This window comes from Meriones unguiculatus, chromosome 3 (assembly GCF_030254825.1).
Source record: "Meriones unguiculatus strain TT.TT164.6M chromosome 3, Bangor_MerUng_6.1, whole genome shotgun sequence".
Lineage (NCBI taxonomy): Eukaryota > Metazoa > Chordata > Mammalia > Rodentia > Muridae > Meriones > Meriones unguiculatus.
Genome location: NC_083351.1, coordinates 134,508,997 through 134,523,215, shown reverse-complemented (window position 1 = coordinate 134,523,215; position 14,219 = coordinate 134,508,997). Strand labels below are relative to the sequence as shown.

At 51.2% G+C, this 14,219-nt stretch overlaps 1 protein-coding gene across 4 annotated transcripts in view; it reads right to left on the bottom strand.

Annotated features, from left to right (window-relative positions):
• Positions 1-14,219, bottom strand: part of Klhl3 (kelch like family member 3) — a 109,760-nt gene that overhangs the window by 60,319 nt on the left and 35,222 nt on the right. For all 4 annotated transcript variants that reach the window (XM_060380584.1, XM_060380581.1, XM_060380585.1 and 1 more), the window contains 2 exons: positions 8,340-8,461; positions 1,475-1,637 (listed from right to left, as the gene is read on the bottom strand). In XM_060380584.1, the coding sequence (XP_060236567.1) occupies positions 1,475-1,637; positions 8,340-8,461 (285 nt within the window). The remainder of the gene's footprint in view (positions 1-1,474; positions 1,638-8,339; positions 8,462-14,219) is intronic.

The following is a 14,219-nucleotide window of genomic DNA, read 5'->3' as shown; positions in this document are numbered from 1 at the left end:
AGGATTGGGAGTGGGGCTCCTAGGGAAGTCCTTCACAAAGGTCAGGCTCAAGGACGTCTTCACCACTGGTCACTCGTGGACAGTCTGCGACCAATGGTATGGAGTTCAACAGTCTGTGACTGTCGACATTGGTCATTCGTATGTCCACATGGAGGAACACTCTATGCCAAGAGGTTGATTAGAGGAAGGGAACAGAGCACATGCTGGTCATCTCATGGACGCAGGAGCTAATGCATCCCGGGACTGTATTATCCAGAGCTAATACAACAGGTCCTCAGCTCATTTCCTAGGTCGTGGCTAGTCAGGAAGCAGAAGAGAAGAGCAGGCATGACATGAGATCAAGCGTTCCACTGACAGGCAAAGAGGCAGCTGTGCACAAATGTAGCAATTGAAAGGACCAGACCCATTTCCCGGATAACTTGTGATCTTTCCGTCTGCTGCAGGGCATGCTGAGGGAGAATGTCCTGCTGAACACGGTGGGCTGAAGAGCTACTTTCGTTTCTCCTCCTTCCCAAGACTCCATTCAAATACCAGGATGCCGAGCTCTTCAAGAGAGAGTGTCACCCAGACAACATGCTGCCAGACTGAGGCTCACACAGTGTGCCTAGTGTAGCTGCGCACGCGAGTGAGTGCAAGTGTGTGTAGAGGCCAGAAGAGGGCATCAGCTCCCATGACCTGGAGTTACAAATGATCATGAGGCAATAACATGGGGGCTGGGAAGCCAGCTCAGGTCCTCCACAGAAGCAGTGTGTGCTCTCAACTGAGGGGCCGTCTCTCCAGGCCCGAGGCACTGGCTCTAAAGGGAACCTGACTCTGCGTCCTCACTGTGGCTTGGGGATTGGTTGGCATATTTGCTTGCTTTGGTTTGGGTTTTGACGTGGGGTTTTCTTGTATAGCCCAGACTGGCCTTAAATTTGTCGTGTCCTCCTGCCTCTGCAGGGCTGGATCACAGCTGTGTGCCACGACGTCCATCTTGCACTTTAATTCCTTTCAGATTTAAAAATCAGTGAGTCTAGAAGCAAGACGGTGTGTAAGAGGGCACTTGTTAATCACTAGGCGCCCGGGACGTATTCTACACAGAGGAGTTTCGTCAAAGAAAAACTAACTTAGACAAAGAAGGTCTATCTCAGCACTACGCTTAGTTTACATTACACGCGCGCACACATACACACACACACACACATGCTTGCACGTGTGCAGATTCACACAGTCACACTCTCACTCTCGCATACTCTCTCACGGGCACACTGACACACACTCCCGGCTCTTCTCAGAGCTTTCTCTGCTAGCTATACCATCCACGCACAAATTAACCATATTCTACGCGTCAAACGGGGCTAAGCCTGTCCGTCGTTAGGTATCTGTGTTTTGTCTCCCTAGCCACCTCATTCCACTTCTCAGAATCTCGGGGCGTCCCAGCAGTCCGGGTGACTAAATCCACAGGCTCAGAGGCCAGCCGGCCACCCTGCCTTACCTGCATAGGCGTTAGCCTGCTGCAGGAGGTCCGTGCAGGTGTGTACATCTGCGAACGCGCGGATGCCCAGGCAATTGGTGGGATGCAGCTGAGACTGCAGAAAGTCGCAGCAGTTCTGCCGAACGTCCATGAGCTGCAGCAAGCTGGCTGCTGGAAGCAGGACCTGCAAGAGAAGGTGACGCGCTGAGCCGCCTGGTCGCTCCTCCCCAAAGTCGCTGTCCTGTCAAGTTTCTATTATCTTATATGCAAGTTTTTCTCGCGGCTCTTTACAGCCTTCTCGCCCAGTCCAAACTTCCCAGCCTGCTTTGCCCGTAGAGCCCTGCCCACGAGCAGAGTCTCAGCACGGTTCCAACCCACAAAGCTTCCCAGGGTGGGCTCCATCCCAGGACCTTAGAAAAATGCACGTTTGGGTTGCGCAGGCCTGAAAGCACACCCACCTCTAAGCACTCAAGTGACACTGTGCCTGCCGGACCAGTAGCTACACCCAGCGAGACAAAACGTGTGCACATGTGCAGGGCGTGTATAGCGTGTGTGCAGCACACACAGAGAGCTCTCTACACTTGGCTGCACACTGGTGTTGCCCAGAGAATTGTCAAGCCTGATGCCTGGGCAATCCTGTGTGTAAAGGTGCTGACAGGTACAGGCTACTGTGTACAGGGTTCTCTGAGATTAAACCCTTCCGTCTTAGAGGAAAGCTTGTTAAGACACAGGTGTCTACAGAAGAGGTGAAACATTCCACCCTTCAGGGAAGCTCTTAGGCGAAGGAAATAAACAACTTAACAGCTCCAGGAAGTCCCTGAAACTGGCCATGTCCACTTGGCCCTCCCTCCCCAAGTTTGTACAAACTGTAAACACTGGGGAGAGACACTCTCAGATCAGCTAGCCTGCCTGGTGAAAGCCGAGAACAGCCGAGCTTCCCGAAGGGGGCTCAGACCATCTGTGCTACCTGCAGAGGACACCCTCCAAGTTATTGAGCTGCCTGTAAATTGTGTAGTGAGCTACCGCTTTCGAGAGCCGTCCCCCTGCCGGGGTGGGCTTTGGTGACGCAGCTCTCTGAGTCATTTCCACTCCTGTGAATAACCCCAGGAAAACTTACTGGTTTTACCAAGCTAAACTTCGTTGGCATCTGTTGTTAGGTGTGCCATGCCATCGGTTCCCTATCTGGGGCAAATAAATGTTTGTTTACATCTCCCCAGAAGTGCCACACAACGGGTGTGACCTGGGCATAGCACGATGATTAAGGCTCCCTCACATGCTTCTCTAGCCAGCCAAGTCTGAGAACCACCACCCTGCACACTCCAGGGCGCTTCCTCACTCAGAAACATGCTCGTTGGGTTGCTCACTACCTCATGCTCTACCTAATGGCTGAGTGTCTGTGTGCCAGGCACTGGCCAAGGCCCTAAGATGCGGTAGTAAGCAAAATGAACCAGAGCCTGCTTTTATGGCACTTGTCATCTGACCGAAGGACACTAGCCCCCATCACTGAGGACTCACGCGGTCCTCCTCCCTAGCAGGTTAAACAGCAGAGGAAAGCCCTGCGTGAGTCCTCAGGGAGGAAAGCTGAGCTCTGTGTTTAAAAGTCACAGGACGCTTACTCTGCATCATGGAAAACAGAATAGTTCTCGCTTGGGTGTGTGGGCACATGTTTTTCCTAAGAACTGGGGGAAACTGGCTTGAGCAAGCCTGCTGGGCACTCGCTACCACCCCTGTCAGGCGTCCCATAGCTGCCCAAGCCTGCCCTCTAAAACATAAAAACAAGACAAGTGCCCTGCCCCGCTGGGCTCTGCTGCCCCCTCACTCTGCAGAAGAGGCAGGCAGCTGGGATAATTTACCAAAAAGAAACTTGGTGGAAACCACGGCATTGACTTATGTGAGTCCTTACCTTGCAGACCCAGCACCAAGGCTGGTAGCAATTCCCTGTTCTTCCTCCCAGCTGCCCCTAGCTCTCAGGCAGAGAGGCTGAGCCAGACCAACCCCAGCTGTTTTCACGCACCATGGCTTGCCCAGGAAGACACGGCTGCAGGCCGCTCTGCATTTGTTTTCTTTATTCTGGGCATGACGGGTGTCTTTTTCTTTTTCTTTCTATTTTTAATAATTTTAATGCTAGATGTTGTTCTCCTTCCAAAACACCCCTAGGCCCTCCATATAGACTGCCATCACCTGTATGTGTGTAGGCCAAAACTATGCCCCGCTGAGGAATCCTGGGCCTTGCCCTTCCACAGGGGTAACCAACTGTCCAGGTCTGACAGGACTGAGGGACATCCCAGGACTTCCAGTGCTGTGGAAGGGCTGTGGTGGCACCCTGTTCATCGACTTTGCACAAACACACCAACTTCTAACACAACAACTCCACTGCCTGTCAGACACCTGCTAAGTGTCTGCTGTCTACAGGGAGAGCCCTGCCCATCTACCAGCTTCTACTTCTCCCTGGAAAGGCTCCTCTACTCCTCCCACCCTCCACCCTCTTGCTGTGTCCTCAGCCAGGCTGAGGTAAATTAGCACAATGACCTTGACGTCTTCTGGCCCACTGATTCATTCCTGAAGAAGAGAAAGATAAAAATCGCCTTCGCCTCAAAGTCTTAAAACCCAGGTGAACCCAACTAGAGCACAAACCTAACCGCCTAAGCTCCAGCCCCACCAGGCAGCCATAAACTTGAAAACTCAATTAACCTGTGGGCCACTCAGCCTGGCCACACAGATCTCAAGGCCAGATTAGGTCCTGCCTGCCCGTGAGATGGAGGACCATTAGCCATTCTTGCTGAGTACAGGCTAGGAACAGAAGGCTCTCCACCATGTGACCCCCAGAACCTCTGGCCAGCCACCCGGCATTGTCTGACCCCATTAGTTTTAGGACAACTTCTGGGTAGTCCCTCAGATCTGGGCAACCTGGAATGCTTCTTCATAGGACGGGGCTTATCTTTGGCCACTAACTCTCAAGATGGCTGAGATTCCCCGTTCATCTCCAGACTGCACTCCCTGCCAAGCCGGAGCAAGACCATGCCAGAAACACCGACTGCCTCCCTTCTCCTCCTCCTCTCCAGGACCACAGTTCAGCACTTAGGTTTTCAAGCTCATGACAAGCGCCTGAGAAACACAATAATAAACTATTTCCTGAGCACATGCCTTCGGTTACACTCTAACCAGGCACCTCTGTGGGCAAACCACCCACATAGCTTTCAACTTCCCTGCTGTTCACAAATGAACCTTTCTGCTCCCACCCCATTCCTTGCTCGGCCCCTCCCACCTGACAGCATCCCTGAACCGGCTTCCCACAATGAGGCCAGCTCATAGTCTAATGGCTCCTACAGTCTTTGATCTCACACCCAGACGCCCTTCTCTTTCCTCCCTTGCTTCACCCAGGACAGGAAGAAGAGTGGAGAAGGTCAGAATATTGAAGGAGAGGATCAGGAGACCAAGAGATAAGCCCCCTCTCATGCATTGCTGCACAATGATAAACCCAAGCCCCCAGGGGAAAGCGCATATGAGGGCCAGTCCCTTCTTCCACATTTACTGGGCTTGAGGGCATTTCCTGTTCTCTACTTCCTGAGCCCACTCCATTCTCAGCTTTGAAGTGGACTGTGTGGGTTGAGTCCTAGGAGGCAGCACTTGGCCACTGAGGGAACAGAAGGCTGAGTCCTGGGAAAGAGAAGTTAACAGGAAGATTACCCAGGTCAAAAAGCATCGAGCTTGTCAGCACCTCATTCCTAACAGGCCCTGGAACGGCCCACAGCAAAGGGCTCCCAGTTCCCCCTCAGCTTGCAAATGGCCAACCCTCCATTTTTCACGTGCTGGGCCCGTCTTGTTTTTTTCTCTCCCTCCGATAACATGAAAACACAGCAGAGGATATCCCGTCACAGGCTTTGCTTCCTTTTGCAAAAACAAGAGGAAATGCCCTGCCTCAGAAAGCACCTAGTCCTGGAGCTCCTTCCCTCGGCTGTGGGAGGGGGCAGGGCCAGGCACAGTGCAGGGCACCGAGTGCCAGGTGAAGGGCATGCAGAGCCCTCGCAGCCGCACTCAGCGCAGGCTGGCTGAGCAGCAGTGACAGATAGAGCCTGCTTAGGGGAGGGCGGGTCAGGAGAGTGCAAACAGGGTCCCGGTGCTGGGACAGCATGGCCATCAAACTGTCACGTTGAATTCTGGTGTCTCCACTTACTGGCCATGTGGCTGAGGACAACGACCTTGGCTCTGTGGGCCTCGGTCTCAACAGCACAGTGGTCATGGCCACAGCAGTCCCATTACGGCCGGTGAGAATCAACCGGTGACTCGCTTACAGGAGCGATCGTGGCACTGCGCAGAGAGTGCGTGGCCACCGTCAGTTCTGATTACAGTCAACCACTAGGAACAGAAGCCAAGGCTCAGATCATTCATTCAACAGGAAATGAGTTCAGCGCAGCCACACAGATTAGACAGAGGGAGGCGGGTTCAAGTCCCCGCTCCATTTGCTCCGTGTGAGCCTAGTTAGGTTTGAGCATCGATCAGCTGCCGCCGGGGATTGTGTTAGTCTCTCTACCAAGTGGTAACGAGGGTGCAGTGGCGAGATGGGCACCGTCTGGGCTCCAATCGCATGCGTAAGACGACCTGTTGCCACCTCCATCATGGAAGAGACAAGGGACGTGTGACTGGGGAGGGGGTAAGATTTAACTCTCAGGACCATCCAACCAAGCCCCAGCCTATCTGACAGCAGGCCCCTCGGGAGACTCACAGCCTAGAGGGGATGGGCACAAAGACAGAGAGGTAAGCCAGCCCACCCCCTCTTTCTCCAAAGTTTGGCGCAGACATTCCGTGAGTGTGGTCTGCCCTGCTTATCCCCATCAGGCAGCTGTGACTTCCTCCTGGATCCCTCCACTCAGGCCCACCATCTGTGGCTGCCTACAGAGCAGCTGTTCCTTGGGGAAGCAGCCTGTCACAGCAACTTCTTTGTGGGCACTGTCTGCCAGCACAGGGTAGTAGCTCAAAAAAAAGGGGGGGGGCTGAATGACTGACCCAGTGAAGGGATGAGTTTCTATATAGCCCAGCACAAGGGAGGAGACAGCTCCAGGCTCTGTCTGTGCCTTCTAGATCATACGCTTTCACCTCTGGTTACTTAGCAGACAGCACAAAGGTCCCTCTCCTCAGAAGAGCTGGTGCCTGGTGCAGGCCTCTGTCCAGGCCAAGCATTCTGGGCATATCAGAAATTCCCAGCTCCTTCCATTTACCATGGCTCCTACTCCCCACCTGGATACCTGTCCTCAGTCCCCATCAGCATCTAGTGCCTTCTGGGTATCTGTGATGACATCACTGCATGCCAGGCCCTACTTTCTAAGGCTATGTCAACACATCTATCCCTCACCTCAAGACGCAGATTAAACGCACTTATCACGGCCACGTCGATAAAATGAAAACACTGAGGCAAAGAAAGAAGCTTGCTTGGGCATCAGAGCCAGATAACATGAAGCCAGGGTTTGAACACTGGGGGTTATGGGCAACTATTGTATGGGTATTCTTAGACCTCTGCTTTATGGAGAAGGCTGAACTTGGCAACAGGGTGTCAGGGGACACCCCAGTAGGTGTGGGGAAGCAAAGGGCATTCACACAGACTGATGGCTTCTCCAGCTGTTGCTGGGTCCCATTCACTCAGGTCACAAGTTGGGAAGGGCTGACATCAGGGTGCTGTGAGCCAGTGGCCGTGCAGATGAGGGCCAGAGCTCTATCTCCACACGTCCTCTAAACCTTCACTCTGCCTTTCCCTGTTCTTCCCCTCTCCCTCTTGGACACAGCAGCTTTGGAAAGTAATGACAAAGTCACTTTCTACAGAGCTCTCTGGCTGCGGTATCTGCTGTCATCTGCCTTAGGCTAATGCATTTCATAAGCCAGAGAGATCAACACTGATCTCTTTTTACTGATTGATCCCTATTACTCTTTATTTATCAATTAATACCTTAACTTCTTAATTAACACTTTAATAATAAACTATGCTGCTCTCGTCTTATCCCTGCCAGGGACTAAGGACTGGAACAGAGCTTTTTCTAATTATCCAAGTTACACATTTGATCATGTTTGAAGTGTAGTTTGGGCAGGCGTGGTGTCCCAGGACTCAGGAGGCAGAGGCAGGCAGATCTCTATGGGTCCCAGGCCAGCCTGGTCTACACATCGAGTTCCATATTTATACATACGGTGGATTAGCCCAGATCGCTACAGTAACTGTCTGACGACAGGAGACTCTTTCACCCTGGCACAGTAGGTAGGCTCTGCAGGGGCAATTTGGTGTACCTCACTCTCTTTGCCTGCCTGTACCTGGCCCGCCATTAGCACCCCTCAGCCCACCACCCACGCATTCCTCAGCTTAACTCTAGAATGGGCCCTTCCCCAACCCCCTTCTTCATGCAAACAGTCTCCCCAGGAGTCCTTTCTTGCAGAGAGGGCCCCTGCGCAGACGTGACTCCTGTGTTTCTTTTACAGATGTCTGTCCTCACCCCTACACTGCAGACGTGACAGTGCCCAACGAAGGGTAATGGGAACACTGGGCTGAACTGAAAGAACCAGCAACCATCACTCATCAAGTGAGCCTCTCAGGCAATGGGAACCTGCAGGGGACAGGGGTCCCCAAGCCTCTGGTTCCTCCTTCATAAGCTAAGCACACCACGAGCTAAAAACTCCTCTCACCCGGGCTGGGCTCACGCAAAGGTATCAGAGGAGCTGATGGTGAAAAGCACAGCTACTTCCGCACAGGCGTTTGGGGCCAGCTGGCTCAGCAATTGGCCGTGTGACCTAGGTAAAGTGACTTAATCCTCTACAGCTTGGTTTCCTCTTCAGTGACCCCTGAGGTACTGTGAAGGTTCAATGGCGGGCCTGAGTGCTTGGCTCCCGGGCCACCGGCTGAGATTACCTGCACGTTCTCTTCCGTCACCTCGATCTCTGCAGTGTAGATGTAGTCAATCAGCTTCCTGACCGTCTGCCCATCCACGTCCTTGATTTCAATCTTCTTGGCTTTACTCTCAGACATGTCACCTGTAGTTCACAGCGGAACAGAAAGAACAGGAATTGGGCACCTGCGGCCAGTCTGCTTCCTGTGTTGTCTGGGAAACGTGCAGTCCCCGCCCGTGCTCCTGAAAACCACCAGAGAGAGACGGGCACGGGGGCCTCAGGGGCGTCACGACCTTGGGTCTCCCATCAGTCATACGCCAGCTGCAGGCACTGTGTTCTGCCCGTTTCTCTAGACGAGGCTTCGGACCACACACTTACCGACAACTGCATCCAGGGCCAGGTGTGGCGAGCAAGCTCTTAACCGCCCTGAAGGAGGGCAGGTCTGGTGAGAGGGGGGGAAATGAGCACAAACTACCATGACAGCATGGAACACTAGTCCTTGCTGATGGCCAACTATGACCAAACACTGAGTGAAGCACTTTAACTCCCACCTCATCCAAACCTCAGAGAAATGTGTGGTGTTTGTAATATTAGTCTCACTTTACTGAGAGAGAGGGAGAAAGAGTGAGAGCAAGGCCGGGAAGGCAGCTCATTCATCTTGTGGCCGTACATCTAAAGGGCCAAGCCGGGTTGAAAGGGTGTCTGAGTTTAGATGCCATAGCCTTAAACGCCATGAAATTCGGTCCCAGAAACACAGAGAAGGAACAACAGACCACACCTGGGAGCTACCCAAGGGCTCCCCGGAAAGAGAACATTTATCCGGGTGAGGTGACAGGATGAGAAGTCCCAAAGCTGGCAAGGAGGCACTCGCTGAACGTGGGCTGAGTGCAAAGGAGAAAAGATTGGAGAGACTGCATCTGAGGGACCGAGACAGGCTGCTATGGCAGAACACAGGGCAAGGAAGGAAGCTGGAGACAGACACGTAGAGCCGTAGACATCACATAAGGGAGCTTCATGGGAAGGGTGACGCCACTGGCAGGCTTTAAATGGGAGAGCTACAGGAACAGAATTTTTCTTCTCGGGAATCTCATTTATTTCCACCCTTCCCTCTCCCCCCCCCCACCTGCAATGTCTCTCGTGCCCCACGACGACTCCCTCTAAAAGTCATGACCTTTCCTTCCACGCACACATAAATACAACCTGCTGAGTCCAGTCAGTGCTGCGCGTGTGTCTGTGTGTTCAGGGCTGACCATGCAGGAGTGGATGACCTATGGGAGGTGGGGGGCTCCTCTCTGGAAAACACTGATTCTCTTTCTCAGCAACCATTGACTGCCTGTACCTCTTCACCTAGCGGTAGTGCCTGTGTGTGTGCCCCGTCCACAGTGGCGTGTCAACCAGTGCTGTCATTTGGGGGTCTTGCCTAGGTAACCATGTTGTGATTTCCCAGGTGCAGCTCCCTGTCACAGATAAAAGACAGCGTCTCTCAGAAGACATGCCCTGGTCCTCCGGCCTGTGCCGTTTTCCCGCTTCCTCTTCTCCGATGTTCCCCGGGCCTTGGGTGTAGGAGTTGCGTTGACTGGGGCACTCTACGGTCAGGTGTTCTCTGCCTTTTGGCCAGTTGTAGACTTCTCTGATGCTCTCCAGGGGGAGATTTCTCAATGAAACTCTGGATGCAGGGGTGGAGAGAGCTGAACGGGAGGCAGGAAGGACAGCCAGAAGTCCCTGCTAACAACCCGAGAAAGAGGACGTAGCCAGGACACACCGCATTCCCAGTCACAGACCCTGACAGTGCCAGCGCTGACCTAGAACCAAGTGCTGGGGCCAACGCTGACCTAGATAGAACCAAGCCTCTTCAGCGAGTTCAGGGAACCTCAGGCAACAGACAGCGGAGCACCGAAAGACGGGCAATCTGACTACAAGAAGCAACACAGCCAGAAGCCCCAGCGGAGTATGCGAAGTCCCTGATGGGTTTTCACTCTCATATTCAGGCCAGAGCCAAAAAGATTCAATACAGTGCAACACTAAGCTCCTGACACCCAAGAAAATGTTGTGCGGTGCAACGCCAGGACCCCTGCTGCCCACCCCCACGCCCCACAGACACACCACCCTGCCGCAGCCCCAGATCCGAATGACTCTAGATCGGGGGGAAAGTGGGTGGCATTGGGTTTGTCAAATCCTTGCCTGGAAAACTAGAAGTGACCATGCCCTAGGACAGGAGGCAATGGTGAGGAAGAAAGAGGAAAAGGTGGTGGACTCGTGCTGCCCCCTAAGATGATGGGGTTCCGATCCTCCGGGTTTTATGCAAAAAAAAAGATCACACGCAATCAAAGAAATCAGAACTTTATGATTTTATCTCCAAATGGCTACTTAGAAATTCGCTAATAACTGGGCGATGGTGACGCACCCCTTTGATCCCAGCACTTGGGAGGCAGAAGCAGGAGAGTCTGTGTGAGGTCAAGGGCAGCCTGGTCTATGAAAGGAGTCCAAGAGAGCCAAGACTATGCAGAGAAACCTTGTCTCAGAAAAGCCAAAAAGAAGAAGAGGGAGGAGGAGGAGGAGGAAGAGAAGAAGGAAGAGAAACAAGAGGAGGAAGAAGAGGAGGAGGAGTTGTTCACTTAAGAACTTAGGTAAGAACTTAGGCCTGAGAAATAGGATTTTTGAAAGAAGAGCCTGCAGTAAGAATGCAGAGGCACGCAGTCAGGCCTGGGCTGAGCCGCCTTCCCTCTGTGGAATCTGTGTGTGGGAGTCAAGTCAAGGTTTAGAACTTTAGATAAACAAGTAGAAACTATTGAAATTGTGTGAAAATCCGTGTGTGTGTGTGTGTGTGTGTGTGTGTGTGTGTGTGTGTGTTTTCAGAGGTAAGAGGAATTCCATTTCTGGGAGAATAACAGATTTATCAAATTCTTTCACGCTTCTCTGGCCTGCAAAAGGTAAGCAGGCTTTTCTAGCCCCAGCTTCTTAGACTGGGCATCATCATCCCGTATGGTGCTCAAGCACACGGTGAATCCGCCTCGTCTCTGGCAGCGCTCACCAGTGTGTAGTCATTGAACACACATGTGTGCTGTGCACTGAACACGCCCTCACACTGTGCAAGGCCCAGAAACTGCCTGAGACATGCTAGCTCAGCCTCAAGCCTAAGCTGTGATATTTTATGCATTGCGTTGTTTTTACAGAACACACAAGTTGTTCTGCATCTACAGAAACATAATCACTTCAATAGGAAAACAAAGAATTTCAAGTATTTCCCTCCTGTCATTCCTCAGCATACATTAAAGTGGTATCTCTGCTCTGTGTGGTGCTCTAAGAAATTGCTGTCTGAAGCAAAGGAAACTCGGGCAGAGGAGGACACAGAATGGGAGAGAACGTTTGCTAGCCGTGCTTTAGACACGGGGTTACAGAGCAGAAAGCACGAGTCTGGGAAGATGGCTCGGTGAGTAAAAGCTTTTGCCACCCAAGGCGGTCGGCTTGAGTCTGGATCCCACATGGAAGCTGCCTCTAATCCCAGTGCGTCTCTGCAGGAGACAAGGGAATCTTGGCCAGCCTGGGCTACTCAGTGGCGAAGGGACTCCGTCTAAAACAAGACAAAAAGACGAGGAACCAACACCCAAAGATGTCCTCTGACCTCCACACATGGGTGAGCTTACACACACACACACACACACACACACACACACACAGGAACTATGAATCAGTAAATAGGCTAATGAAATATTTCTCTAAAGCAGAAACAAAAGTGGTCAGTGTAATGGAAGTTTTGTCTTATGTTATATAAACATGTTTTTGTTTTAAGCCCAAGTGTGGGATTCTAGTCTGGGCTTTAGTTCGTCCATGGCTGATAATTTCTTCCTGTGGGGTGTGGCCTTTGCCAGCTGGTAACGGCCTGCTTGCCTCAAGAGAGGGACGTGATCTTGGACTTTGGGGAAGATAAATAGGAGTGCCCGGAGAAAGTGTGGTGTGTAGCAGCATGAGGAGACGGATGGTGTAGCAGTTTGGAAAGAGGTGGAGGCACAAATACACCAAATAAAATAGAGTTTAAAAACAAGTGCAACAGGCCAATGTTTTTTAAACTGTCTGATATCATTAACCATCATGGAAACGTGTTAAAACGACTTCAAGATTCCATTACAACCCAGTCAGAATGGCAATCACCAGGACAACCAGTGACAATAGATTCTTCTGAGGATGTGTGAAAAGAGAAGTATGTTCACAGCTAGTAGAAGCGTAAACTGGTGAAGCCATTTTGGTAATCGGTTTTCCAAAAAATTAAAACAGAACTGATGGCCCAGCCATATCCGTCCAGAGCACACACTGAAGGCATCCATGTTGGCTGCTGTTCTGCTCACAACAGCACGGAAATGGAATCAGCCTACAGGTCCACCAGGAGACAAGTGGAAACGAAGACGTGGCCCACCTACACAATGAACTTTTCTTCCAATATAAAGCAAAATGGAGTTTACAAGAAAATACTATATTAAGCAAGGCGACCCAGGTTCAAAAAGACAAATATTGTGTGTGGATCTTAGCTTTCTAGTTTTTAGTTTTTAGAGTGTGTGTGTGTGTGTGTGTGTGTGTGTGTGTGTGTGCGCGCACGTTGTGTGTACACATGTTGGGGGAGCAGTGTTTGTCATACATTGTCTATATAAATGTCACTGGGGGGGTTGGTTGCAGTTCGTTAGTAATCATGCTCAAGGAAGAAATAAGAAGAAAGAAATTACATTCAGGGATCTCTCTCTCTCTGTGTGTGTGTGTGTGTGTGTGTGTGTGTGTGTGTGTGTGTATGTGTGTGTCTCTCCTATATCCTTTTTCTCTTATCTAGTGATAGGACGTGACACCTGGGGGTAAAGGATGGAAAAAAGAACCCACAAAATAGTAAAGACCAGCTACAAGCAAAGAAAAAAGCAAAAAGAGTTAAGATTCAAGGATCTCTCCCTCTCTCCTAACCTTTCTCTCCTATGTAGTGATAGGGGTGAAACCAAGGGGAAGAAAGGCTGGGAAAAAGAAGAGGCCACAAAGTAGCAAAGTCTAGCTACCCTATGATGTGTGCACACACGTACAGAAATAAATATTTAAAAGGAAAGTTCCCTCCTAATAAACCAGGATGTAACTGTAGTCACCTTACTGTAGAAAACACTTACAATTTTCTTTGTGTGTTTGTGTGAGAGAGAGAGAGATGCTTTCATGAGCATATGCTGGCATGTGTCTGTCAAAGCACGCATGTAAAGGTCCGAGGACAACAGTAGCTTCTCTGTTTTTACCAGGGGCTCCCGAGATCAAACTCTTGCCTTCAGCCTTGGCAGCAAGTGCCTTCACCTGCTAAGCCATAGTGTTGGCCCCAATCTTATGACTACACCAGATTGAGAATTTAGTTTAAACTGGTCCTGAAATGGCAGTAATAGTCATTACAGGGTACCAGGCCGTCTGCTAAGTGATTATCCACAGAACTTCCTTGAATCCTTGTCACAGTTCCCACAGATGAATGACATTACTGCCATTCGACAAATTATTAAAGTGGCATTTCAAGAGCTGTTTATACATAGATGAGAGACTCAAAGTTAGCCCACTCTAGACCCAACCTAGACTCATATATCTAATAAGTCCCACCATATTTTGAACCTGACCGCGGCCAACAGCTTTGACAGAACAGTTGTTAAACTGAAAACATGGGTCAAACGTCTAAGGGTAAGTCACCATTCAATACCTAGCAAGTGAGAACCAAAAGGGCTGAGACCTTGTCTTGCTTGTTGCCTGGCAGCCTTGTCACATAGCAGAGGAGCTGGCAGGAGGCAGACGCCGAGGAAGCGTTCTTTAGAGTGGGAGCCGAAGACAGACATTTTCTCTTGGCAGCTCATGCTCCAGTGAACTGCAGTCATTCCTCAGAGAGGGAAGCAGTCCGAGGCTTGCT